Source organism: Pogona vitticeps, chromosome 1, assembly GCF_051106095.1.
Source record: "Pogona vitticeps strain Pit_001003342236 chromosome 1, PviZW2.1, whole genome shotgun sequence".
Taxonomy (NCBI): domain Eukaryota; kingdom Metazoa; phylum Chordata; class Lepidosauria; order Squamata; family Agamidae; genus Pogona; species Pogona vitticeps.
The window spans coordinates 336,825,637-336,852,651 of record NC_135783.1 but is presented as its reverse complement, the minus strand read 5'-3'; the positions used below and the strand labels follow the sequence as shown (position 1 = coordinate 336,852,651).

The 27,015-nt window shown below is 38.4% G+C and overlaps 1 protein-coding gene across 9 annotated transcripts in view; it reads left to right on the top strand.

The window, feature by feature from the left end:
• BCL11B (BCL11 transcription factor B) overlaps positions 1 to 27,015 on the top strand; it is a 191,708-nt gene that overhangs the window by 86,106 nt on the left and 78,587 nt on the right. For 5 of the 9 annotated variants that reach the window (XM_072986637.2, XM_072986640.2, XM_078383763.1 and 2 more), the window contains exon 3: positions 1,393 to 1,599. The exons of the other annotated variants lie outside the window; for them this stretch is intronic. In XM_072986637.2, the coding sequence (XP_072842738.1) occupies positions 1,393 to 1,599 (207 nt within the window). The remainder of the gene's footprint in view (positions 1 to 1,392; positions 1,600 to 27,015) is intronic. 9 annotated transcript variants of the gene reach the window in all.

The window sequence follows — 27,015 nt, the reverse complement described above, 5'->3', positions numbered from 1 at the left end:
GTGTCAATGGAATATTCAAACTACTGTACATTGCTGGCTACAGCTCAGGTGGCAAGGCATCTCAGATGGACTATGATTACTTTTCCCTGGTGTCTTTGTTAAGTTGTTCGAGTTGTTGCAGTTTATCTGTCCTGATGTTCTGAGCCTGGAATCTTATCCTCGGTTCTATGCATTAGGATAGTATTAAACAGTTGCCCTGATTTGCATCCTCAAAACAACCTTCTTGGTAAGCTATTTTAATTCTCTTCCTGCCCACTGTTCCATGTTTACCTGGTAAGAAGGCTTATTGCCTGGATCCCTACCGGTATTATTGTTGGATGGTGTTCCAGAAGTAATTTTTTTTCTTGTTTTGTTAAGTGTAGAGTTATCACTTCCATTACATGACAGGTTATAGTTGTATGAGTTCTTGTTTAGAATATCAAGGAGCTTTTATCAACCTCTATATATAATCATGAGCCACTGTTGGGCAAAACATTTATTAGAACAGATCAAAAGGCTACAAAAGTGTGTTGCATTTGGGTTCTCCAGAACATTTCTTCACATTAGGTGGTACAAAAATTTTGGCATATGGGAGAAGAAATAGAATCACAGGTATCTAAAGCAATGTTGGAAAGCTAATATGTAGGGTTTTCCCCCCTCCCTCGATAATTGTTATAATTTTCTTGCTCAGCTATTTTAGTTTTTAGAACAGAGGGAACAGCAAGTGTGCATTTATGTTTCTGCAAAGCTATATCGACACATTCTTTTTAAAGTACTGTACTGTAGGTTTGCTATTGCTATTGTTTGCTGTGTCCAGAAATAAATCACATACTTTCTGTAGGCTGAATTGACAGACTTGTGCTAGGACACAGACAATTCTGCCAAATCTGTCTTAAAAATTCATCCATAAAATGTCTTCTTAGAGCTCCTAAAAATATGAATGACCCATAAAATGTTATAAACAAGAGATATGCCTAATCCACAGACTGAGATGCTAGTAGAGATCTACCCATGGCTTGAAAGATACAAACTAGGGACTAAAACACACACATACCTAATAGTATGGTAAAAACTAAATAACTGTCCCTTATTTATTAAGACTCATGACTTGTGAAGGTTTTAGGGAGATAACAGAAGTACTCCCCTAGAAACAAGGAAATGAAACACCCCAGATAAACCAAATAAAACAAAACAACGATACCAGAAGTCTTATCACAAGTCTGGTAAGTCTGCTTCTGCCTCATAATGACTGCCGGCATCTGTTCTCCCCGAGCTTTCAGCCTCTGTCCTGTGAGTTTGTTAAGAAATGTGCCCTGTGAAATCAGGCATAGCAGTTTTACGTTGCTGCTGCTCTCCATTTTCCTTTTCAGAAATAGGTACCACTGACAGATTTTTCTATTGTTTTCTCCTCAGGGCCGTCCAGGCCTGCAAAGCTGCCGGCGGCCTCCATAACTGCCTCTTCCCACCCTCACATATCAGTGACTGCACCGCCACCTCTCCGTGCTCTGACCTCAGTCCCGCCCTGCCTGAGCCTGCCCTGCTGTGGTGCGTGCGCAGTCTCAGTTGGTGGGTCTCAGAGTGAGACGCCAGACACATTTGGATGTCATTGTCAGTTGTCAGGTAACAGAAACATTTTATTGTCGCTCTCTGATGGCCAGGTGCCTACGTGATATGTCCTCTTAACCCTGAGAGCATCCTTTCCATTCAGATGCATCAGGGCATAGTCAAAGCAATGTAGAATTATGTCCCCACCATTTTTGAGGCAGGAATTGAAATTAATTTGCTCTTCTCTTGTCCCTTTTGGAGGGACTTAGTTGACCTCAAATGTGGCTCCAAGGCCTGTTGCTGCTGGTTTGGTTTATGCCACATTGCAAACACATGGCTGAGAATCCTTAAAAAAAATGAGATATTGTGATATCAAGATTTCATCTGAGGGGTGATTACTTTAAGCTTAATTGGATAACATTTGGCATCTGAGATCTTCCTTCTCGATGATTTGGACTCTTCAGATCTCATAAGTACATGACAGTCTTGTGGTTCATACACTTTCCCTCCATTAAAAGTGCACTCTCCCTCTTCCACTCAGTCTCTGCATCTTATTAATGTCTTCCTTGTTTCATGAGGACCTTGCGTAGAAAGCGATGAAAGGAAACCAGTCTGGCCAGACAGGACCTTAAAGGCCACTTAAAGGATAAGCTACCTCAGGCTACCCAAAGGTCAGCCTGAACCCTTTGAGATATTATGTGAAGTATTCAATGGGTGAATGTGACTGCTACAAAGGTCCTGGTTCCATGGTACTACAATTGAAAGATTTAATATTCAGGACCCACAAATTTAAGTACAGTTTCACGTTATATATTGTTGAACTACAGTGTTCACTGCCACAAGATGAGATGATCTCCACCATTGCCCGTTGTTTTTAGAAAGAGGTTCGATGCATTTCTGGAGGACAAGGCTGTATGTAGGCTTCTAGTTGCAATGGCTATACAGTATGTTGTCTCCAGGATGCCTCTGAATACCACTTGCTAGGGCACAGTAGCGTGGGACTTCCACAGAGGCATCTTGAGTGGCCACAATAGCCATTGTAAAAACTGATGAAGAGATAGCCTGATAAATGTAGTGAGGTAACTAAGGAAAGCAAAGCGTAGGAGAAGTCAGTTGCAAATGGCTTGTTATTTGTTTACTCTTATACATAATCTTTGTAACACTGAGGTAAAAATTCATCCCATTTCCAGTCTAAGTCAAACTTGGTAGTTATTTCAATATACTGTGTAGGGGGGTTTCATTGTATGGTGGAGAAAGAATAATATGGTTCAAGCGCTGATCCATACTGTATCTTGGACAGGAAGAGAGAGGTACTTTTGTACCACAGACTAGTGTCTTGTAATAGCATTCCATTTTTAAAAAAGTAACAAAAATAAATAATTCAGGAGTAGGAGAATTGTAAGTTACTCTTTAATAGTAACCAATTAATTTTCTGGTCTTTGTAAAGAAAACTGCTCCTACTTTTACTTTTAAAAAATATCCAAGGTTAGATTCTTCTGGTTTCCGGTTACCATCCATAGAGAATAAAGTCTTTGGCTAAACTTTGAAGAAACAGTTTGAGTTTATTTTGATGTTGCCAACCTTTTCTGTATGAATAATAGGGACAAATGTGGTAATAAAGAATATGAGTGGCAAATATGGGGAAAGAGTAATTCCAGATTAAAATTTTAGTTGTTTTTGAAATGACGCTCGATCGATCGATCGATCGATCGATCGATCGACAGATAGATAGATAGATAGATAGATAGATAGATAGATAGATAGATAGATAGATAGATAGATAGATAGATAGATAGATAGATAGATAGATAGATAGATAGATACCACTTCTCACTGTATCACAAAACATCTAGGAAAGAAAATGAAAGAAATAAAGAAAGTGAATATCAGAAGACAAGGAAAGGAATGGATTGGGAAGGAGAAATGAAAAGAGACAAAAGGGTCAGAAGCTGGCCAACCATGAACAGATGGAATGGAAGTATATGTGTTTCATACGAAAGCAGGGCCATAAATTTTTGCCAAATTAAGAAACAAAGTGAATTTCAGCAATCTCACTCCTATTATTGGATAGGATAAATAAGATAAATGCATAGCTAATGTTCATTTCTTGCCTGCAGTCCAGACATTATCCCTGAGGGTTGTATTGCTTATTATTTTGTTACATAGTTTTCTTTATGTGGCATATGGTGAGTTGCGGAGTAGTAGGTGCACTGCGTTGTCAGGAACTTATAATGGAGAACAGATTGAGGTTGGCCACTGCTCCATCATCGAAAACTACAGAAATAATTAAAAAAAGAGAACAAGGAAGACAAGAAACATCAAAAGGGAGGACAGTCTTCACAAAAAATAGGGAATTTTTGTATTAAATATGCACATGCTAATTTAAATTAATATAAACAAATGTTATCACAGTTAGGTAAAGGTAAAGGTTCCCCTTGACAATTTTTGTCCAGTCGTGTTCGACTCTAGGGGGCGGTGCTCATCCCGGTTTCCAAGCCATAGAGCCAGCATTTTTGTCCGAAGACAATCTTCTGTGGTCACATGGCCAGTGCGACTTAGACACGGAACGCTGTTACCTTCCCACCGAGGTGGTCCCTATTTATCTACTTGCATTTGCATGCTTTTGAACCGCTAGGTTGGCGGGAGCTGGGACAAGCGACGGGCGCTCACTCCGTCGCGTGGATTCGATCTTATGATCTTCTGACCCTGCAGCACAGGCTTCTGCGGTTTAGCCCGCAGCGCCACCACGTCCCTGTTATCACAGTTAGACAGTTGCTATTTTGTTATAACATGCCACGTCATGAATACTAGTGGGATATTGTCTGAGATGTGAACAACATATATTACAAGACCATGTAGGCATTACATGTAGATAGAATGGATATCATTATCTTGAACTGCATCTTACTTACTGTGCATCTGTTTGATGCAAAGTTGGTAAGTCAAATCTGAAGTTGAAACTTGTGAGCTGGTTTTAGTCCATTTCAAATGTAAAGATTGGTTTCACACTGTTTGGCAGAAAAGTAAGGTCTTGTTTTTGGGTCACAACTCCCAGATTCTCAATGCCAGTGTGATTACTACTGTTTGAGTAACAATGAATACATCCTCCTCATAGTTTGCATAAAGACGTTAATAAAGGATGCAGTAATTCCATATTTTTCTTTTTCCTTTTTTTTCCTGGTGTGTGAACAAATGCTGTGTTGTTACTATTGTGCTATTTCTGTAATTTATACAACACTTTACAATAACAGGAAAAATGCAGAACCCTGATTGCAACAGATTATGATACAAATTAAAATGGAGGAGAGGGGAGGAAACAAGAGGAGAATATGAGCAAATATTTTTATACTTATGGGCTCTTTCATTTGTGGGTAGGTTTACGTAGGCATAAATTCCCAAGTAGGTGGAACTTGGAGCTGATGTCTGGAAAGGAGGGAAAGCCACTGATGGCCTTACATATTTTTCTGGGATATGATTCCAAGCATGAATGACAAATAAAGATGGGTAATGTTCTTTTAAAACTATAGGTAGCTCAGTGTGGAAAGCTTGGAAGAGTAAAGATCTTGGCCATGAATATATACTGATGCTTCAGAAATAAATGAAGTGTAAATGTGTTTGACAGAGGAATTAGAGACCAAATTGCTAACATGCGCAGGATTATGGAGAAAGCCAGAGAATTCCAGAAAAACATCTACTTCTGCTTCATTGACTAAGCAAAAGCCTTTGACTGTGTGGACAACAACAAACTATGGCAAGTCCTTAAAGAAATGGGAATGCCTGGCCACCTATTTATCTCCTGAGAAATCTGTATGTGGGACAGGAAGCAAAAATTAAAACTGGATATGGCACAACTGATTGGTTCAGAATTGGGAAAGTAGTACAACAAGGTTGTATACTGTCTCCCTGCTTATTCAACTTATATGCAGAATACATCATGCGAAAGGTGGACTGGAGGAATCCCAAGCCAGAATTAAGATTGCTGGAAGAAATATCAACAACCCCAGATATGCAGATGATACCACTCTGTGGGCAGAAAGTAAGGAGGAATGAAAGAACCTCTTAATGAGGGTGAAACAGGAGAGCGCAAAAAATGGCTTGAAGCTCAACATCAAAAAAACTAAGATCATGGCCACTGGTACCATCACCTGGCAAATAGAATGGGACCATATGGAGGCAGTGACAGATTTTACTTTCTTGGGCTCCATGATCATTGCAGATGGGTGACAGCAGCCACGAAATTAAAAGATGCCTACTTCTTGGCAAGAAAGCGATGACAAACCTAGACAGCATCTTAAAAAGCAGAGACATCACCTTGCCGACAAAGGTCCGCATAGTCAAAGCTATGGTTTTTCCAGTAGCGATGTATGGAAGTGAGAGCTGGTCCCTAAAGAAGGCTGACCACTGAAGAATTGATGCTTTTAAATTGTGGTGCTGGAGGAGACTCTTGAGAGTCCTCTGGACTGGAAAGAGAACAAACCTATCCATTCTGAAGGAAATCAACCCTGAGTGCTCACTGGAAGGACAGATCCTGAAGCTGAGGATCCAATACTTTGGCCATCTCATGAGAAGAGAAGACTCCCTGGAAAAGACCCTGATGTTGGGAAAGTGTGAGGGCAAGAGGAAAAGGGGACGATAGAGGACAAGATGGATGGACAGTGTCACCGAAGCTACCAACATGAATTTGACCCAACTCCGGGAGGCAGTGGAAGAGAAGAGGGTCTGGTCCATGGGGTCATGAAGAGTCGGACACGACTTAACGACTAAACAACAACAACAAATGTGTTACAATTTCAAGCAAAGGACAAGGAGCTTTTATTATATGAAAAGGGTCAGCTCACTGGAAAAAGATAAGCACCATAGCATATGTGCTTTTACATACAAAATATTTATTTTATTTTACTTTCTGGTAAGTTTCATTATGTACTTGTCTCGGATTAAAACAGCTAACAACAATACAATAATTAAAAAGAAATAAAACAACTAAGAATAACAATGGTAAAACATTAAAAAAACAAAGGCAGACAACACATGGTAATCTGGAGAGCAGTAAACAATCAGCAGCTTCTTGTAGAGGATATGCCTTAAAATGCAAAAATGGAGATTATCTCCGACTCAGAATGTTAAAAGCAGTTAACAGCATCAAGGCATGCCTAAGAGATTTGCTGTCTGAGGCAGAGGATGTGATGAAATTCCCACCAATATCATACTCAAAAAGCTAACTAGACTGTCAAGCACACTTTACTTCAATGCTGGTGAAAGGGTAGCAGTCTTTACAGTGTCTCAAGGCAATAAACATGCTTTAGGCCTTGTGACATATATACCCCAGTCCTTAAAGACGTCACACACACCCAAGCTAGCACCTGCTGCCAGAGGCAATTGACTCCACTCTGTCCAGTGGAAGGGTTGGCCATGATAAACACTTTAAATAGTAAAGCTCCCAGGCCGAGCCCTTGACCTCTCCTGGTAAAATATGGGTTCCAAAACTGTAATGGTGATGGTGAGGGATAAATTCCAACAGGGGGCACAAGAGTGATATTTTCATAAATATTTTTATATCAGCTCTCATTGGCACTGCTACTAGAATTAAGAATTTCTCAAGGAAATTAAGAATTTCTCAAGGCGTTCCCTCCAGTTAATATCTGATTTCTTTCTTTTCTCTTTCTTGTTTATTTTTTTATTTTTTTCTTCTCCATCTGAAGTACTGGTCATTTAATGTAATAATTTCTTTTATTATATTTACTTGTTATTTTATGTGTCTGTAAGCCGCCTAGAGTGATCGCAAGATCAGATAGGTGGGATTATAAGTAGAATAAATAAAATTAAATTAAATAAATAAATGAGGAAAGCTATTTGTGCTTTTTAAAATACTGTAATTATTTTTAAAGCAGCACACTTACATTTCCATATTTATTTTAAAATTTAAATTAGTTGTTGATTTTTATTTTGGGCTTGTATGATGGTCAAAGAGAGGGAAGACATGGTGTTTCCTCCAAATGAAAAAGGGAGCATAATGCTGCAACGTTTTGGAACTGATATGCTAAAGCTAAGAGGATTGAAGGTCTGAAAAAGATCTGAGATTTTTGAGAGTTGCTCTCGGTGCTAATTTCTACAGGGTACCTATTTTAATTTGTATAATTTGCTGTAGCAAATGCAACAAAGGAATTTGGGGCATCCCATGCTAATGCATTTATCATAGTATGAGTGGCTTTTTGTGGCTTTTAGCCTACCTGGTCAGTGAATGGAGTGTTAACCTAGAATTTCCGGTGTGCCTACAATATATACTGTATGCTTGGAGAATGGCACTGTTGACACTTTCAGCACTTGCTGCATTGAATTTACCTGTCCGCAGTGTGTGTATTCTGTATATACTTGAAGTTCTGGATAGTCCTTCAGCTCAATAACACTGCATCTGATTAGACTGGGCTATGGTGGACAAATGCTTGTGCTATAATAAATGTTAATTTGAAAGGGGTACAGGATTGCTTGTTTTTCCTGTTAGTCCCTGCATCAGTGGACTGACATAATATCAGCCGATGCATGCAGCCACTGAATGCTGAAAGAAGGTTCTAGAAAGAAACAAGAGATCTGAAGTGAGAAAGAGTGTAATGCAAAGCTCACCTCCATCCAATAGATACGCGATGTGGTCTTGGGAATTATTATTATGAATTGTTTATCTCTATATTCACTTCTCCAGCATGTATTTGATAATAATATAGACAGGATCCTCTTCCACGTAGAGAATATAGCTAGGAAGTGTGGCTGTGTTTGTTCACTCCTTCTAAGGTAAACAGACACCAGTAACAAGGAGAGTAAAACAAAGAATAGATAAGGGCAGTGTAACTCAACGGAAGCACACAAACACAAGAGACTCTTTGAGTTTTGAATTTTTTTTTTCACTTTCTACTTCATTGTTGTCTGCTGTTAAGTTTTGGGATTGATATATTTGCTGAACAAGCTGCACCAGTTTTAACTGTGGGATTGCCTTGTTGCTATCATAGATTCCTGTAGCGGCTGCTGTGGTCTACAACACTGAGATAATATGTTAGTATCAAAGCGTGTGGAAAGTGAATATGACAGTAGTTGGACATATTTTTCTGGAAATAATGTTTTCTCTCCTTTCAGGAACACTCAGTCCTTTATTGTTCAGAGCCAGGAACAGAAGAAAATTAGGTAGCATTTGGAACACATTGCAATGTTCACTACACCTTCTGGGCTCACATCTTTAAGGGAAGTTAAAATTATAATTTTAATTATAATTAAAAAATTATAATTTTTCCCTCATAGTAGTAGCAATAACATTGATTTTTGAGGGCTCCAGTAAGGTGGTGATGACAATATAGTTTTACATTGACTGAGGATTGGAAAGGAATATTTCTTTTGTTTTGGTACCTTTAGCAGAAAATATTTTAATCTGTTCTGGATCTAAGTCTTGAATATTGTCCCTCTCACTTTTTGTTTTTGAAATAGTGACATAAGCTTGTCACTTGCTCATGTATCTTCTTCACTATACTTAAAGAGTATCTTTTGCTTCCTGTTTTCACAGCAAATGTTTCTTCTGAATAAATGTGTTTAATTCAGGTTTGTTTCTAAAATTCAGTGTGGGGTAGTTATCATTTTCAGTTTACAGTGCCTTCAGTCTCAGGCTTGCATCACAAAAGTTGAATAAGTTTTTTTTTCCTTGCCATTATTGTTTAAGATATAAAAACTTTACCAGAAAGTTGCAGGAAGGAAATGGTAAATTCAAAGTAAATATAACATGATGAAATTTAAATCAGTTTATAATAAATAAGATAAAAACAAAAAAATTGTATCCTTGTGTTAGTTTAAACACCAGCCACTAAAAACATAATTTTAACAGTGCTGCTGGAAAATATGCAGATTTGAAAAAATTGCTGGGTAAAAAAAAGGATTTTGAAAATTCTGGCCCAGACACTGAGCATAGGCACTAGAAGGACAGAATAGATATTTTATATATAAATAACATAAATAATAAAGCTTCTTACTGTGAGTCATAGCTGTAAGGGGATTAGCTCGGACAGGGAACTGTAGAGATGTTGAAAGTGTAGGAAGCTGAGCCCTGAGCAGTTGTGTAATTTATAGTAGATCCTTTGCTTTTCTAGCTGCCTGTTGAAGTTTGTATATGTATACATAATACCTAAGATTGAAGATGTACCTTATTGCTATTTCTACATTATGTTTTCTATTTACAATGTGGTCCCAAGTGTTTGTGTACTGATTGTCATTCCAGTTCAGTGTCACAGCTTATGATCTCACATTCAACACTTGGTGTATACATATCGGTTTGGTTTCTTAGGCTGTGATCCTGCACACCCTTAACTGGGAGTAAGACTTACTGAATGCAGTGGGGCTTAACTTCTTAGTAGATTAACTTGCTGTGAATACTAAGAAAAGTTGGGAGTTGAAAGTAATTCTGATAAAATCATGCAAGTTGGATAAGGAGAGGCAGACCTGGAAATGCTTGCAGAAAGCCATACTTACAGGTAAGACATGTATTTTAATGTAATTTTTGGCAAAAGACAAAGCAGTACAGTGTCATCCATATGTATCTAGCAAATACATCTAGCAAAAATAACTGATTTAGTGATGAATTTACTGCTATTCCTTCCTTCCAAAGCCCATTTAATCTTGATGCTTCCTTTTGGTGGCTTTCTTTAGTTTGGAAACTTTAGTCTGTAATATGAGCTCAGAAAAGTTTTCAGTAGTTCCTCCAATCTCAACATGCAAAGTTCTTCACCCCTCAAAAGGTTTATGATCTACTGTAGTAAGAGATGTTAAATTCCTTATGGGCATTAAATGGGGATGGGGAGAGAGACATAGTCAATTGTAAAAAGCAGGGGTAGAGGTATCGGCCATAAAATAAACCTTCAAATCTACAATGAAAGCATAAAAATGTATGTAAAATCGTCAGATCTCTTAATCAGTCAGGATGTTGCAAGATCAGGTGAAGGAAGAGGAAACATGGGGAGATTTGATGTGAAGGCAATGCATTCCTCATGCTGCCTTGAGATGTAATGAAGAAAGACGGTTCTGCAGATGTTCAGGCCTGGCTTAACAGGTAATGTGGTAGTGTTAGATTACTTCTGAAGTAGCCTACAACATGTGGGGAGCAGAAAATGAAAAAAAAAAGAGTAGTCTTCCATTTTAGAAAATAGAAATCTCTCTGGCCAGTTCAGAACTATTTGCATCCTGCCCAAGATAAAAGGCTCGTTTTTTTCAATGGAAAACCAAAAGCAACCAAGACTGACCATAACTTTATCAGTTTTTTTAAAAGCTAATATTTATAATGGTAGAAGAGTTCTGATGGCATCTGTCCACAAGGGCTGCCCCATTCATTGCAGTGGAGGAAATAACTACAGTGTGCAGAGTCCCACAGCAGTGAAAGGGACAGTTTTTGTGGATATAGGTGAACGTAGAAATGAATATATGAAGCTGTCTCACGAATGAGTCAAATTCTCCATCAGGCTTAATACGGGTGTGAGAACTTTGTGTGCAGCGCACTGGAGTGCACAAGGACCCCTGCACTGGAATAAGAGTATTTAGAGATTAAAATACATTATACAGTAATTATAATGTAGCAGATGCCATGGTGCTCAGTAAGTGGATTTTTCTTGGGCCACTGCCTTGTGTTTGTGGGGAGCATTACTCTATGATGGTAATAAAAGGCTAGTTGTGATGGTCACATGAACAGCTAAAGTATCTAATTTCTTTTTCAATGGACTAACTACAGATGGCTACTAGTCTCACATTATAATCATACTTACCTGCCTTTCTACTAATTTGCCAGTGTGCTCAGAATAGTTCACAGTAAGGGTGAGCATACAATCCCCGTACACATGGGTACATAGATCAAGCCTGACCTGCCATCTACATTTTTTAGTAATACTTTGACCTAGTCCTTGTCTTGGCCTATAACACTATTTGTGTGTTTCTAGTTCTCAAGACCCCGTTCCTGTAAGTGAGAAAAGGCAGCCGAGGTAAGAGGGGCTTCACTTGGTTTTCTGAGGCAGTCATCAAGTAGCCACAGGGAAGGGGTTGAGTGAGGGGCTTTAAAAGGTCAATGGACATATTCTTCAATATCTTCTTAAAAAGGAAAAGTAGGGAGACAACATTTCTGCACTTCTCATCCTTTGTCTTACCCCCACCCTTTTTGTTTCCTTGGTCTGAATTAGTGCCGTTGTGGCCACAGATTTTGATGATTTATTCAATGACTGCAGCAAGACAAGCAAGGAACAATAATATCTAAGATAAGATGCATACCTCTCTTTCTCTGTTGACATTAACTCAGTGTGTTTCTTAGTCTCCCTCCCCTTCAGACTTACCGACTTCTAACTGTGACATGTGACTGGTGAATTTTTCATGTCGGGTCCATGGTAGCACCTGTCTGCCCTGTTGAAGACTCTGGGCTCTTTGCTCTGCCCCATAGTTGCCCCGAAAATGCACAAATAATTCTGACTTGCTTTGGGTTTACACATTCGTCCAAAGACAGTACATACCCTAATTTGCAATCAAAGATGATGTCTTATCATCTAATAAATATAGATATAAAATGGGGGAGAAAATGGGTATGTTCAGATACTGACTCATATGTAAACAGAAATCACTTTGTACATGCTATCGGCTGCTTCCCTGGCATCAGTCTCCTGAGGGCCAGATTTGGGCTGATGGCCTTCAGTAGCCTTTTCTGTGGAAATGGAAAACCTAGGGAATGTAACAGAAAATGAACCAAATTCCACTGATAACCAGGGTAAATTTGCTTTGAATTAACTTGATTTAAGCCACGATTTAAATCACAAAAATATATTTTTTAACAATTTAAATTGAGAAATCAATTTTAGTTAAATCAATTTGATTTTAAAAAATCATGATTGACAGCTCTATAACTTAAAAATCATGTTGACAACTAAATAACTTTCACCTATGTTTTATGAAGATTAAGTTGCCTACATACATGGGAAGACAGTTAACTCTGATATGCATGTACACTAAATTTTTTTTGCACACAAAAACAGTACAGAGGAGATAAAGAGATATAAAGGAATAATGAGTCACACATTTAAAAAGAGCCAAGTGGGTATTAGCAAGCTTGATTAATGGGCAAAGCTATGAAGTTCAAGGACAAGGACTGAGTAAAGTATGGACACCCTGGTCCTGAGAGCTTAAAACAGTATCTTTCATATATCAGGGCTTATATTATCTGGTGCTTTCTTGACTTAGGTTAAAATGTAGGTAAACCTGTACTTTTTAAACCTGTACTTTTTCTTTCTGTTTCCTTTTCAGTAATACTGTATTCTCATATCATTGTTGTGTTAGGTTTCTAAGCAGTCAGCCAATGAGAAGCCTAGATCGGACCACCCTTGCTGTAAAAAAAAGGAAAAAAAGTGGAAAAAGAAAAAAAAAGAGCTTGATGCAATTAATATAGTCTGTCTGGAAAGCAGCATTATTTCAGAAACGTTTATGTTAATGATATGGTATGTGTTCTGCACATTTCATACTCAAACAAGCAGCAAGCTTTTGTTTCATTCCAGACTGGGTTTTATTAAAACTCAAGGATCAATGGGAAAACAAAACAGTAATCAGTGGAGTGGAGGATGCAAACTCATCCATTTTTTTTAAAGCCTCTTGAACTCATCAAGGCTAGAGGGGAACACAGCAGATATAGCACCATTCTTGCATTGTGTCCAGATGAGTCCTCCTGAACAGCAAACACACTCTCAAAATCAGATTAGAAAACGCACTACTCTCAGCGTTCCCACACACACATGGGAAGAAAAAGTGGCAACACAGAGCAGGACTTTTTGCTCCTGTACATGAGTCAAACATAAAAGAATTACTGAGATATGTACTTATCTGTCTCGAGATATATTGATAATATAGCTAAAATATAGTTTTCTACTCTACTGGGAAAACATGACTTTTGCTAGGGTGAAATTTTCTAAAATTTATGCATGCAGAAACACAGCTCCATTAGCCAGCATTACTTTTATTGATTTCTTTCAACAATTGAGTTATTTATAGCATCTTGAAAAAAAATGTGTGCATGATAGTTGTGCCTGCATATAATAAGAAACTAGACTCAAACATTATAAACAGAGTTCATCTGCTTATCTAATTTATTTTCTAGCCAAACTATAATTGAATACATGCTTATGAAATGTATACAGCAATATTAGAAGTGTAATACCCTGTTTCCCCCAAAATAAGCCCTAGTATGATTTTTCAGGATGTTTGTAATATAAGCCCTACCCCAAAAATAAGCCCCAGTTAAGTGAAATCCCGCCCTCCACCATTGTGCAGCAACCAGAAAAAGATAACATGGCTGTATTTGAATAAATGTAGATTGTTGTAGATGAAAGTGAAATAAAACATCCCCTGAAAATAAGCCCTAATGCATTTTTGGGAGCAAAAATTACATGGTAGTAGAAAATGTTCAAATAAAGCTAAAATGTTACTCATTTTTGGGGGCAAGAATATGCTTCATCATCCATGGTGCTTCTTGTGCTATTAATTTAAGCCGAGCACTGCTTTTTGTTCTAAAAAGGCATTCAGATTGAAGCAAGTTGGTAAATCTACTTCATGTGGAATTAAGAACCAGCAGGGGTAATAGTATTTAAAGATGTTTAAAAGCACCAGCTTGCAACTCCTTTGCAGGTTCTTGTGTGTGTGTGTTTGCCTGTACATGTGTATGCGGATCTGTGTTTTGCCGTATTGGCAGGTGGAATAAATGGTATGATTTAAACACAAACATTGCAAAGGAGTGAAGCTATAGCAGAAACAATAGCTCCCACAGTTAGAGAGTTAACTGGATTTCATTCTAATACCCGAGTCCCAAAGCCTGAACTCTTCAAACACTCCAAATGTTGAGCTAAATCAAAGAATTCTGTTTCAAATCCATACAAGATGTTGCTGCTTTTTTCACTACCAGCTCCTCTGACAGGAGAAACATTTGGAAGTGTAGTCTCTTTCTTTCTTTCTTTCCTTTTTATAGCTATCTTAAAAAGGAGTTTGGATGTTTAGCACAGCTGGTGCTCATTACATTATGCACTATCAATAAAATAGCATGTGTAATTAATTTTTAATGCAGTGCTCTATGCAGCACTTTAAAGCAGTTACTGTATGGGGAGAGCTGACACTGGTCACCAGCATCAAAAATATTAAAAGGGAAGGGTAGGACTTTGCGTTGTTAAAAAAAAAAAGCATAGAAAGAGACAGTAGCTGTCGGTAGCTTGCTGTTCCCTGGCCAAGAATAATAGCCTAGAACACTAGTGGTGGTGGTGGTTTTTTTAAAAAAAAACTATTTAAATAATATCCCAAGCCAGGGTAACATAGCAAACAGAAGCTTTCCTTGATGTGGGAGACATGGGTTCAGATTTCCACTTAGTTATGACTCTTACTTGTGTGGCCCTAAGCAAGTCTCACACTCCTTCTAAAAGGCTGTTCTGGGAGCCTTAGAGATGAATGTAGTAAAGCAGGATGCCGATTTTTATAGATGAATCTGGCTGAAATAGGTCTTTTTTTTTAAACTGCTTCAGACTCTACTGAGGAAAGGTTTGGCTCAGGAAACTCTCCTTGGAAGAGGTAAATAGACCACTGGAAGGAGAAGAAAGTTAGTTCCCCACCCAACTGATCTGTATTAAAACTCAGTCACAGCTAGTAAATATGAGGCTGGGGGAAACCTCTGGGAAAAGATGGCTTCGGATGCAAGTCTAAAAGAAAACAAAACAAAACAAAAATAATAAAATTGGGCTCCTTCCAGGAAAATTGTTTGAAACAATAATATGAGCCTTGGCCTTTTCTTGTGGCTTTTGGTTGGTTACCCTCAGAATAAATACCAAAGTTCTTCACTTCATATTTGGGGAATGACACTTATTTGGAGAACGGAAGACTGGAAAGCCTAGAAAGAGGTCTGCACCATTTGCTCAGATTATTGACCAAATAAGTTTTAAATATATATATATGTCTGTGTGTGTGTTTCTTGTTTTCTTTTTCTATACTGCGTGGAGTTTGACACCAGACTTTCCAGGGAAACAAAACCAAAGGAACGATCATGATGGCCAATGTGGTTGCCAAATCCTAAATTTGAGGATGTTCCTGTGCCTTTAAATGTTGCATAGAAAGCAAGAACTCATCAGGTGTGACAGTTCTAATCACAGCACTGCAATGATGGGAAAAGACACAGCTGGTGAAATTTTCCCTTCCAGGCAGCTATTAAAGGTACAGGAATCCTCTCAGGGCATGGGGCAAGGTAACTTGTTCTGCGCAGTATATTTATTTATTTTTCAGTAGTTTTATCCTGTCTTTCCAGAAGCTCAAGGAAAGATTATAATGTAGCTTGATAAAAACTAGTGCACTGGGTTGAAGTGTTCAGCCCAGTGGGTTTTTTTTTGAGGGGGAGGGGTACATTTGGTAGTGTGGTGTGAGAAAGAGGGGCCAAGATTGATTTCACGTTTTGGGTGGAGCGTTTAAGAAAGTTCAGGTGCAAGGTGAGTTTACCTTTAAAGATGAGACTGCTTATACACAAGGAAAACCAGCTTTGTTCCCACTTGGAGAGGCAACTGGCTGTCCTCATCAGCCTGGTTGTTTCCTCTTGGGGACAGAAGCATTGTTTCTATTAGGTATTCTGTTCTGTCTCAGATTTTAACAGGAATTCCATCAGGAGACTTCCGACACAGTTAAAAACTCATGTTAAAAACACAGAAGCAAAACAACTTTGTTACTCTTCTGTGAAGGCCTGCCCACCAAGAATGGTGATAGTCATGTCTTTCATGCAAGTAGGTTGAGTGAGTAGGGACTGATTCTATGAGAAGCATAAGCATACATAAGTCATGCACTGTTGCTACCTGTCCCTTACCCTCCTTGATAAGCCCTCCCCTAGATACTTTCTGCTCATTTGAGATGCCCCAGGATGACAAATGTTAAGTCAGTTAGGATTCCTCAAGCAATGTGGCCACATGAAAAAGAAAAGATGGCTCTTACAACTATAATTGTTGTGTGAAGCAAGCATTTTTGGAGGTTGTGCAAGCAGTACCTGGTGAAGTTCTCTCTTCTATGCAACTATTAAAAGTAGAAGAGCCATCTTTTTTCACTTGGCCACCCTGTCCTTATTCCTCGTGTATGCCTCCTTTTCAACTCTACAGTCATGTTTATATCACAGGTTAGCCAAACATTGGACCTAAATGTGTGTTAACTTATGTATAAAACTTCTTTACGATCAGGCTGTGCTATATAAGTAGATGATACGTGGATTTTTAGCCTGCAGTTCTAGCTGTACAGTGTCTAGATAAAAATATGGAATATTTCCTTATTCACAAATCAAGGAAGAATTTCCATCTTCTGCAGAAGCATCACCTTAGCAACAGGGTAAAACCACCATGGATGATTTGTGTTGTAGAATCAGCTGTGCTAACTTACTCCTACAACTCCTTAATTTTGCTAAATGCAGTCAGTCAGCTGAATGTCTCCATGCCAAAAAAAAACACCCTTCATTAAAAAAAAAAAGACAGATGAAAAACAGAGAGGAGGAAGGCTTGTGTGAAAAAGTAATCTGCTAGGAAATGAAGCAACAAATTGGGAAACATGGCACCTGGCTAGCCTTGTGCTCAATCCAGAATTTTAGCACTGGGGGTCTCAGATATGCACATATAATAACTAGATGTTTGTAACTGTTTCCTCACTCTCTTAGTAAGATTTCATTCAGTTTGGTGTGACATTTACCAAGTCATTTGTTTTCTTCCTCTCACCTGGCATGTGTCATATTCCTGTTACTCGAAAACAAACTGCTTTGATTCTGTATGTGTGTACAGGGATAGTTTTACCATTCAGTAACTGTAGGTGGCTGCCTAGGATAGAACTGTGCAAGAGGACAGCACCTTCAGGAACTATTCAGAAACCTATAGAACTTTGTAAAGATATAGTGGAGAGGGTTTTGTGCTGCCAGAATATAATTCCTCTGTCATAGTCAATAATGCAGATGTATGTATGGGGAGAATGCGTTATTACTGGCAACTTCTTACTGCCTCTTTTGCCATTTAGAGTACAGCCTGACACACCTGATCCCTGATTTAGAGATCAGAGCTGGGAAAGCATTTTAATGTCAAGCCACAGTTAAGCAGGACATTTTTTTTTAAAAAAGTCAACAGCTCTGTGTGTTAACTAATTTTTTTACTTAGATGCCAAAATGCGTAAGATATGCACAGACACTTAATTCAGGTGAATGAAACAGCCACACTGGTTTGTTTCAGATTTTTAAAATGTATTTTCTAGTTGACAAAACATGGCAATAGTCTGTTCCACTCTTCTTTACTTGCCATCTGCATAGATCTTGTTCCTTTTTAGCTTAGCAGTAATTCTGGTTTGTCATGGCATCTGAACTGGAGTGTAATGATAGTTCCTGCTAAGCATTGTTTGCTTTCTTGCCAATGACTGAAACTTGATTTGATAAGCAGAGTGTATTTAGCAGGAAATATGGTTACACCAATTCAGACACTGAAGTAAAGAACAGGTGTCCCCATTAACTATTAATTTTTTCCCAAGAAAGAGGAGAAGGAGAAGCCACTTTCAACATTTTAAAAATCACATGAGACTGTCTTGATCTCCTCATCTGGTTCATCACCTAGGAAGTGCCAGACACAATCTAGAATCCCTTCTCATGGTTTGTACATGATAAACCTGAAGTCCTGGGGTGCTTCCTAGAATCATCGGCAATGTGCATTCAAGGTGCACAAATGGAAGTTGGAATAGTTCTTTCAAAAGTAGAAATGTTTTTATTTTTTCAAAGTTTTTCATTTACAAAAAGCAGTACCCACATTTCATTTATCAGCAGTATGTTAAGTACTCATTCAAAAACAGAACCACCAAATTTTAGGTACACACGTTCCTCTGTTGTCAGAAACAAGGTTTGTTGAAAGTATCTTTTTTTAAAAAAATACGGTGTATTAGGCAGTGTTTAGTAGATCTTTTACAAATCAACCTTAGGAGACAACATATTCCAGAAGTAGAATGATTTTTCCAAGAAGCCATTATTGAAATTAGGATGGAAAGCAGCCATCAGCTGCATAGCCTATTATACACATTTGCAATGCTACAGGATAAAAATTGGGGTGATTTTTAGTTGAATTCTTGACATTATGTATAAACTATGGTGCTTCCTTTTTTGTAGTTTTTTTTAAATTGTTCTTTTTGATAGAATTTAAAAAAAACATTTTCAGCGTGATCATATTGACCAGATAGGCGGGGTATGTATAAATAAATCAATCAATCAATCAATCAATCAATCAATCAATCAATCAATCAATCAATCAATCCAGTGGGTATGGAGAGTGAGAAAATGCTTTGAATTACTATCACTTTCTAAATCTGGCCAACTTTGCTACAGTGGCTAGAAGGCTGGGGGGTAACAGTGCGCACAAACCTGAAATCTTTTTTCTATTCCCACCCACTTACTCAGTTGACATCTACACTGGTGGTGTTTGTAGCCATGTTCTGGGAGAGGATCTGTATCTTGTGTAATCATTACCACCTTGAACACCTTGATCTTGTTAATACTTGGACTAAAGACTAAGAGGACATTCCAAAGAGTTGTAGGTAGAGGTAAAAATATACAGTGCCTGAAAGCCTGGGGAATTGCCAACAGTAAGAACAGCTACAGTATCTAGATGTCAACTGAGTGGGTGGATATGCATTAAAAAAGACTTCACAGGGTGTGCAGCTTTCCAGTCATGAACGTACCAGGTTAGATGAATTAAAGATCTGATGCAGCTTCCTGTGTTCCTATACAGTATTCAAGACTGCTTCAACACACCATAGAATGCCCCAATGTGAGGCTTTTCCCCCATAGGCGCATCAACAGTGATGCATGTATTCTTGTAGAACTTCCTGTGGGAATACTCCAGGTGGCTGGAGCATGTACTCCATATTGAATGGGCATTTGGCCAGCTACAGTATTGCTCTGTTTGTTGTTCCTTTGCCCTCTTTTTCTTCCCATTTTAAATATCCAATTAGTTAATGTACTGAGAAGATCTATTAATATTTTTTTTCTTTCCTCTCATTAGTAAAAATAGGCTTTAAAAAAAAAAGCAGTGAAGCAGTCAAGGCTATTTGATATAGGATAGTGGAGAGGTTAAGGTTAGAGGTTGGAAATGAAAAAGCTAATGAATCAGTGATAAGGAATGAATCAAGTCCACACTTGTCCCCCCTCAAAAGCTTACATTTTTATAAATTCAGATGGAGAAGTCAGAGGCTGAGAACTTGAGGTTAATGTTAGTGTGGGTGTTTGAGATGGCATTTGGAAAAATTCCACAAAGCTGTACTTTAGACATTATTTATCCTTCTTTAGAATAAAGGGCCAAATTGTTGAATTTCTACATATAGTATATTTGGTGTTCTATTTCTGAGTCAATTCCGGGGACCGTGTCTCACATGAGCAGTCCTGCTGGTGGTCTGGATTCAGGCTTAAATCATGCTTAGAGCAGATCAGATGAAATCTGTGGGAATTACATTGTCCGTGATTAAGTGAAGTTCCATTGATTTCAGTGAATCTATGTAACCTGTAATTAGGCATAGATCCAACACATTCCTGGTTGTTTGGCAATAGTGTGGTGGCTCGTGTCACAAGCAGTCTAAGTTTGATTTAGAACATTAGGGCATTTCACTGTACCACCATGAACACACTGATTTTGGAAGCTAAGCCAACCCAGTCAGGTCTCTTAGAACTTGGATGGGAGACTACCAGGCATCTCATAGGGAGCAGTTCTTCCAGAAACTCTCCATAGTTACGAGCACTGCCAGGCAGACTTTTCAGTACTGTCCTAGAATGACCAAAGGCTTGACACAGTCTAAAGCAGCTTTCTGTGTTGCTATTTATTTTGGTACTGATGGTTCCATTAGTCAGTCTGGTACCAAGGACAAGAATATTATAATACTGTATCTGTATTACTTACCAGTGTGCAGCACGCTTGTTCATTTATGATTGATCCTCTCAACTATCCTACAAGATAGGTTGAGCCAAGAATTACCACAAGAACATAGACAAAGGAATTATTTCAGCCTAGGTATTCCATAGCAGATCCCACAGTGTACCTATTCAATTGTATTGGCTGTCTTCTCGAAATATGACATTCAGTTCTTTGCCTATTATCTTGTGTTAAGCATTTAAGCAAAGATGGTTCTCTCTCTGTGAATGTGATCATGTCATTTCATGCTGGTGCACATAGCTGGTAAAGTTAAGCCTAGAATATATATATATATATATACTTGAAAATAAAGGCTTATTCACCCATATGCCTTCACTGTTTAATGGGAACAGCATCTGAGTATAACTTACATGGTGTTATGTGGTGCTACATCATAGTACAAAGAGAAAGTCTTTGTTTCCTTCTCAATTCATCTGTTGGAATCAAAATAGAGTAGATTTGCATATGACATGATTTATGTGTAAGCTCTAGTTCTGCTTTTGAACATAAATTCCTGGATTGAGCTTTTTCTCAGGAGCTCCATGGACAAAACCATAGAGGTTTGTACCCATCTTTTTGAACCACTATTTTGTGCCTGGCTCTGGTTGATGAACCCTGAGGTTCTATGAAAAGCAAATTAGATCCTCTAAGCTTGCCCTCCAAGTGTGGTGTATCTTATATGCATGTGTGAATTCATTTTTATAATTATTATTTTTTAATCCAAAGTAAAGTGAATGAGTTTAACATTTTATGCTTAAACATATTTTAGGAGAAGTAGTGATTAAGGTCCCCGCCCCATTCATTTAATGGGTTAAAATTATAATATGGCATGGTTTAAAAACAAACAAAAAAGCAGGGTTACACAGATTAATTAACCCAGTTCCTTAATAAAATGTGCTTGCCTTTAACTTCAGGTTTCCTTTTTTTTCTTGACAGAGGCAGGTTTTAAACCAAGCGGATTTTAAAATACTATTCTGTTTGTTTTGTTAAGTAAGTCATCATTTTAATCCTACCAATAATATAGGGAATAGGAAAAATCTTATTGTTGTGTTATTCCATTCTGGGAATAAGCAGATTCTCTTTACTCTACCCTGTAGCCACTCTGTGATCACAGAAATTACACAAATACCTCTGAGCTGTTTGTTTTTGTACTTTTGTCCAAGGACACTGCACATACCTCATTACAAATAGTTCAGTTCTCCTGTAAAAATCAGAGATGCAGGTGGAGGGCAACAGTATTCTTGCAGAAGGTAAAATATAAAAACCCCATACTATTGTGTTCTTAAAGCTAGCAAGAGTGTAAGAGGATGTTGTCTGTTAAGGGAAAAATAACATTTCATATGGGGATCTTTATTTGATTGTTTTCTTTTATGCCACCTTAAAGTAACAGATTTATGTCAATAAAGCTAGTACTGAAATGAATCTGTTAGTCTTTAAGGAGCCGCAATACGTTTGTTTAAGCGGACTAACACAACTACCTGTTTGAAAACTGCGTTGTTTGGGCATTCAGACTTTTGCAGTCACCACTGTGTCAGAGGTGTGTGGAGCCATCCTTGTTGGTCCCAGTCTTTGCCTTGCTAATTATGGTCACATCTGTTAATTCTCTTCATTAACACTCCCCAATCTCCCGTTCATGCTGTTATAATCTTACGAAGGTCCAAACAGGCTTCCTCTCTTAGATAATATCCAGTCAGACTTTCTATCTTTCTTTTTCACCTCTCCTAAAACCATTCAGTGCAACTAAGAAAAAGAGAAGTGAATACAAAATATGGTAAAAATGCTCTCCCCTCAAGTCAGATTCAAAAATCCATAAACCACTAAAAGCAGTTAAATGCAGTCAAGGAAACTTAATCGAAGCCATTTAAAACAAAAAGTCATACCTAAAGCAAGCCATTCTTCACAAATTGGCAAAAGACAATTAGGGAAGAGGCAGGATGAGCAGACTTCAAGAGCCAGGGTGCACCTACCAAGAAGGCCTTCCTGCTTATCCTATTCACCCAGTGACTCTGGGAAATACTAAGTGTCTTCTGTTAATCATAGTAACTCTCTGTTCATGTGGAGGAAGATGGTCCAGCTTCCCTTTATTGTCCATTTCCTTTAGTATATGGCTGGTAATTCCTATGAGCGTCTGTCATTTTAAAGGAATTTTATGACTCCGAGCCTGCCTAAGATCAATTTACTGATGAGTAGTGAGGAGGATAGCTTGTGTCAGTCTGGTCATTGGAATAAATGGGAGAGATAAAGTTCAATATGAGTTTAAATGGCAAGGAAAGTTTATTGAGAACATGTGTGTTAATGTGAAAATTGTATCCTTTCGTGATGTGTTTCTTGCCAAACCAACTTCGAGATGACCCTTGGGCCACAACAATTTCTGTAACTGCTCTGAACAGTCCACTTGGGATTCCTCACACATTGTGTTTTTGAGGTATACACTTAAAATTGCAATGCACATCTGCCAAAAGCTGTTATCACATAGATAAAATTGGCAAGCAGTGACTACTGTTCCCTCCCTACACGGGGTGACAAACAATCCAATGTTTGCCATATTGAAGTGGGCAAAATGACTTGAAGCATGTTCAGTGCATGTTGTATGTGAAAGGCTAATTTAAGAATTGGCAACTACATATTAAGTTCAAAATGATTTTGGTCTTGTAACTAGCTAATATTATATCACACATTTTATTCTCATAAAATAATATATCAGCATTTAGGATATTAAAGCATAATTTTGTCTTCTCAAGAAGAGGTAGGATAAAAATTGGATTTATAATTTTTTTTGGTAAAAATCTATTTATTTTGAAATATTGGGTTTCTGGTACCTTGGTTTTTTTGGGGGGGAGCACAGGTTCATCTGTTTTCCTGCTTAGTTTAACAAGACCTCTGTTCACGGTAGCATATCCAAAACAAATGAGTGACTGCCAAATAATAGAAGAGTATTAGTGTGTAGCCATCAAAGATTAATTACCTTCCTCTATTGAATATCTGGGACCTAATGTCTAGGTTGTATTGTTTTTAATTCTTAGCATAGTTTCAATGTTTTTACAAGAGCTAAAACTACATTGATGTACTGATTAATTGCTTGGACTGAGAAGCTAGACTGGAGTGGACCCTTATTGATAAATGTACTGATACCTGCTCAGATATAATTCTAATACAGTTGTTTGGGCAACTACATAGTGAAGCACGTGGGCCTGTTGCTAGACTCCTAGCTTTGAGACCTGTGACCCCTTAAAGTATGTTAGGTGAAAACAAAATAAAAGTAAAAAATGGAAAAAAAAAACCATGGTGGTACCTTAAAGATTAACTTTTATATTTTTAAATGTGAGCCTTCATGGACAAATACACTTCTTCAGACATGCTGTTAAAGACATACTGCTTAAAATTTGTGTATGCCTATTGATCATAGTGAACAAAGATCCCAATCTGTTGTGTTTCCACAATGTTTTGGAATTGTCCTAGATTCCAGAAATTGTGCAATTCCTGAAGTACTATGCCAACCATCATGTATAGAAGTATTCAGTGCCATTTATGTCACATATATTAGAAACATAACTCACAAAGTAACTATGTGAAATTTGTTCTTCATTTATGCCATCTTTTCCCAAGAAATCATGAGATTCCAAGAAAATGATTAAGAGCTTTCATGGGTGACAGCTTTTACCGGAAAGTGCAGTGTTGGGTACATTCTAGGTTGCAGCTTAACCAGTCAGTGCCTGTATGGTATAAAATGCTTCCTGGAACATGTCTGCTACATGCAGAGGACCATTAGTGGATGATTCTGTATGAAAGTTATTTCCTAACGACGTGACATATGAAAATTGCACCTTACATCATAAATGGAAAATAGAAACAGGAGAATGGAAGGTTTAATGGGGAGCCATAAAAGACTATCTAATCTGTTTCTACCTTTGTATGATAATCATGCTAACGTTGTCATATCAAACAGGACAACGGAATTTAAAGACTAAGTTCAAAGTTCCATGCATTAGGGTCCACTTCAGATACAGAAGTGATTGTAAGTTATGTGTGTGAATATTATTTATTTTATATAATATATTTCATGTATCGTAGCTGTACAATAGTGCATCTATGTTATTATGCAGCAGAACAAATCAACAATTCTAAAAATGAGGGCAGCCCAAAGGAAAAAAAATTTAACTTTGAAACTGGAATTCAGATGAACACCAAATTTGGCACAGATGCAGCTGACAGTCTGCTCTTCCTCTGCGGAGAAGTTTGGGCAAAGAATTTTGAATTTATGTTTGTTTCAAATGTAAAACTGTTTCACTCTCTCCTCCTGATCCTAAACATTCCCAGATTTAAACTGCTCATACAGATTGAAAAGAACAATCCTTTTACTTTTTTTTTTACTTTTACTTTTATTGAACTTATACCCCGCCCCTGTAGACAAAGTCTACTCGGGGCGGCTTACATGAGTAAGAGAATGGTTAGTTCCACCTGCTGTTTTATATTTGCAAAGAATCCAACCTGCAGGGACTTAAATATTGATCCTCAAAACATGCCTTTCAAAAGGGAAAAAACAACCACTTTGTTACAAGATTAAGCATGTGTAGAACAGCAAAAGGATTCCATGTCTGGTTGTAAGAATATTTTACAAGGTATTTTAAAACTAATATAGAACAAATATTCAGAAGCTCACTTGTTTTAGCTGTGAAATTACTGCTTTTTGATTTGTGGATGGGAATGGTCTTAACGCTGTTAGCAGAGCTTTCGTGCCTATATGCTGTCACAGTTTCAGTTATTCTACCTGTTTTGTCGTTATACATTGTCTGGAAACAAGAAAAAAACCTGAAAGATGTTACGTGCTATCGAGTCACTTCTGATGTGTGGTGACTTTATGAGTTAATGACCTCCAAAAATGTACTAATGAACTACTTTCATTAGTAGCTCTGCTGAGATCTTGCAAGCTAACAGGATATCACATTAGGTTGCTTTCTCTTCCTACTGCTCCCCTACCCACTTTCCCCAACGGTACTGTCTTTTTCTCCGTTCTGTATTATCATTATACGTATGTGCATGGTAGCATAGCCTCTACATGGTTGCATAGCAAGCAGAAAATGGTATCCTCTGGACCATCTCAACTGCTGCCATTGGTGTTGACAACATTTAAACTGCCCTTTGCTATGTAAAAAAGGGACGTGGTGGCGCTATGGGCTAGACCACAGAAGCCTGTGCTGCAGAGTCAGAAGACCAGCAGTCATAAGATCAAATCCACGCGACGGAGTGAGCGCCCGTCGCTTGTCCCAGCTCCCGCCAACCTAGCGGTTCGAAAGCATGCAAATGCGAGTAGATTAATAGGGGCCACCTTGGTGGAAAGGTAACAGCGTTCCGTGTCTAAGTCACACTGGCCATGTGACCACGGAAGATTGTCTTCGGACAAAACGCTGGCTTGGAAACGGGGATGAGCACTGCCCCCTAGAGTCGAACACGACTGGACAAAAATTGTCAAGGGGAACCTTTACCTTTACCTTTACCTTGCTATGTAAAGCTTGGCCTTCTGTTTCCTGATGGCAATGTGGACATGTTATTATGCAGCAATATTGGGCCAATCCTGTTATTTTTACGTATTTGGCTGGGTAGTCAGAGGTTGGGAATTCAGTTCTGCACAAGTTAAAAGAGTCAGCCTGTGGGGCCTTGGGCAACCTGCACAGTCCCAGAATGCACCCCAAGAAGAAAGGAATGGTAAATCACTTCTGAGTACTCTCTACCTTGAAACCCCCACAAAAAGGATTTCCATAAGTTAGAACTGACTTGATGGCACACAATTATTAATTGTATATATGTGTATATGGCAGTGGCAGATTGCCACCGATTAAAAGCTTCCTTTTGTGATGTTGGGGTACGCATTACTTTGCTATATTGTGCTTGAGCCATGTTGAAAAAGCGACCTACAATCATAGCAGTGGACACAGGTAACATCAAAGGAATGTATGTCGGTTTCAAGCAAGTTTAGGTCCAATACAGAAGAAATCTGCTCCTTTGAAGTCTGCTACAGGCATGATCAACCAGGACCGAGCATAGCAGATGGACCACTGGGCGCAGCACTACTCTGAGCTATATTCCAGAGAGAATGTAGTAACCGAAGAAGCATTAAATAACATTGAGTGCCTGCCTATCTTGGAAGAGTTAGACAGCGAACCAACCTTAGCAGAAATAAAAGCGGCCTTGGCTTCCCTCACCTCCAGCAAGGCAGCTGGAAAGGATAACATCCCTGTTGAAGTTCTGAAGTACTGTAAAGAGACCATTACCAGCGAACTGTATGAAGTCTTTCGTCTTTGCTGGAGGGAAGGTGGAGTACCACAGGACATGAAGGATGCAAACATCGTCACATTGTACAAGAACAAAGAAGACAGAGACGACTGCAATAACTACCGTGGCATCTCTCTTCTCAGCATTGTAGGGAAGCTGCTTGCCCATGTTGTGCTGAAGAGGTTCCAGGTGCTTGCAGACAGAGTCTATCCAGAATCACAGTGTGGATTTCAGGCTAATAGATCCACCACTG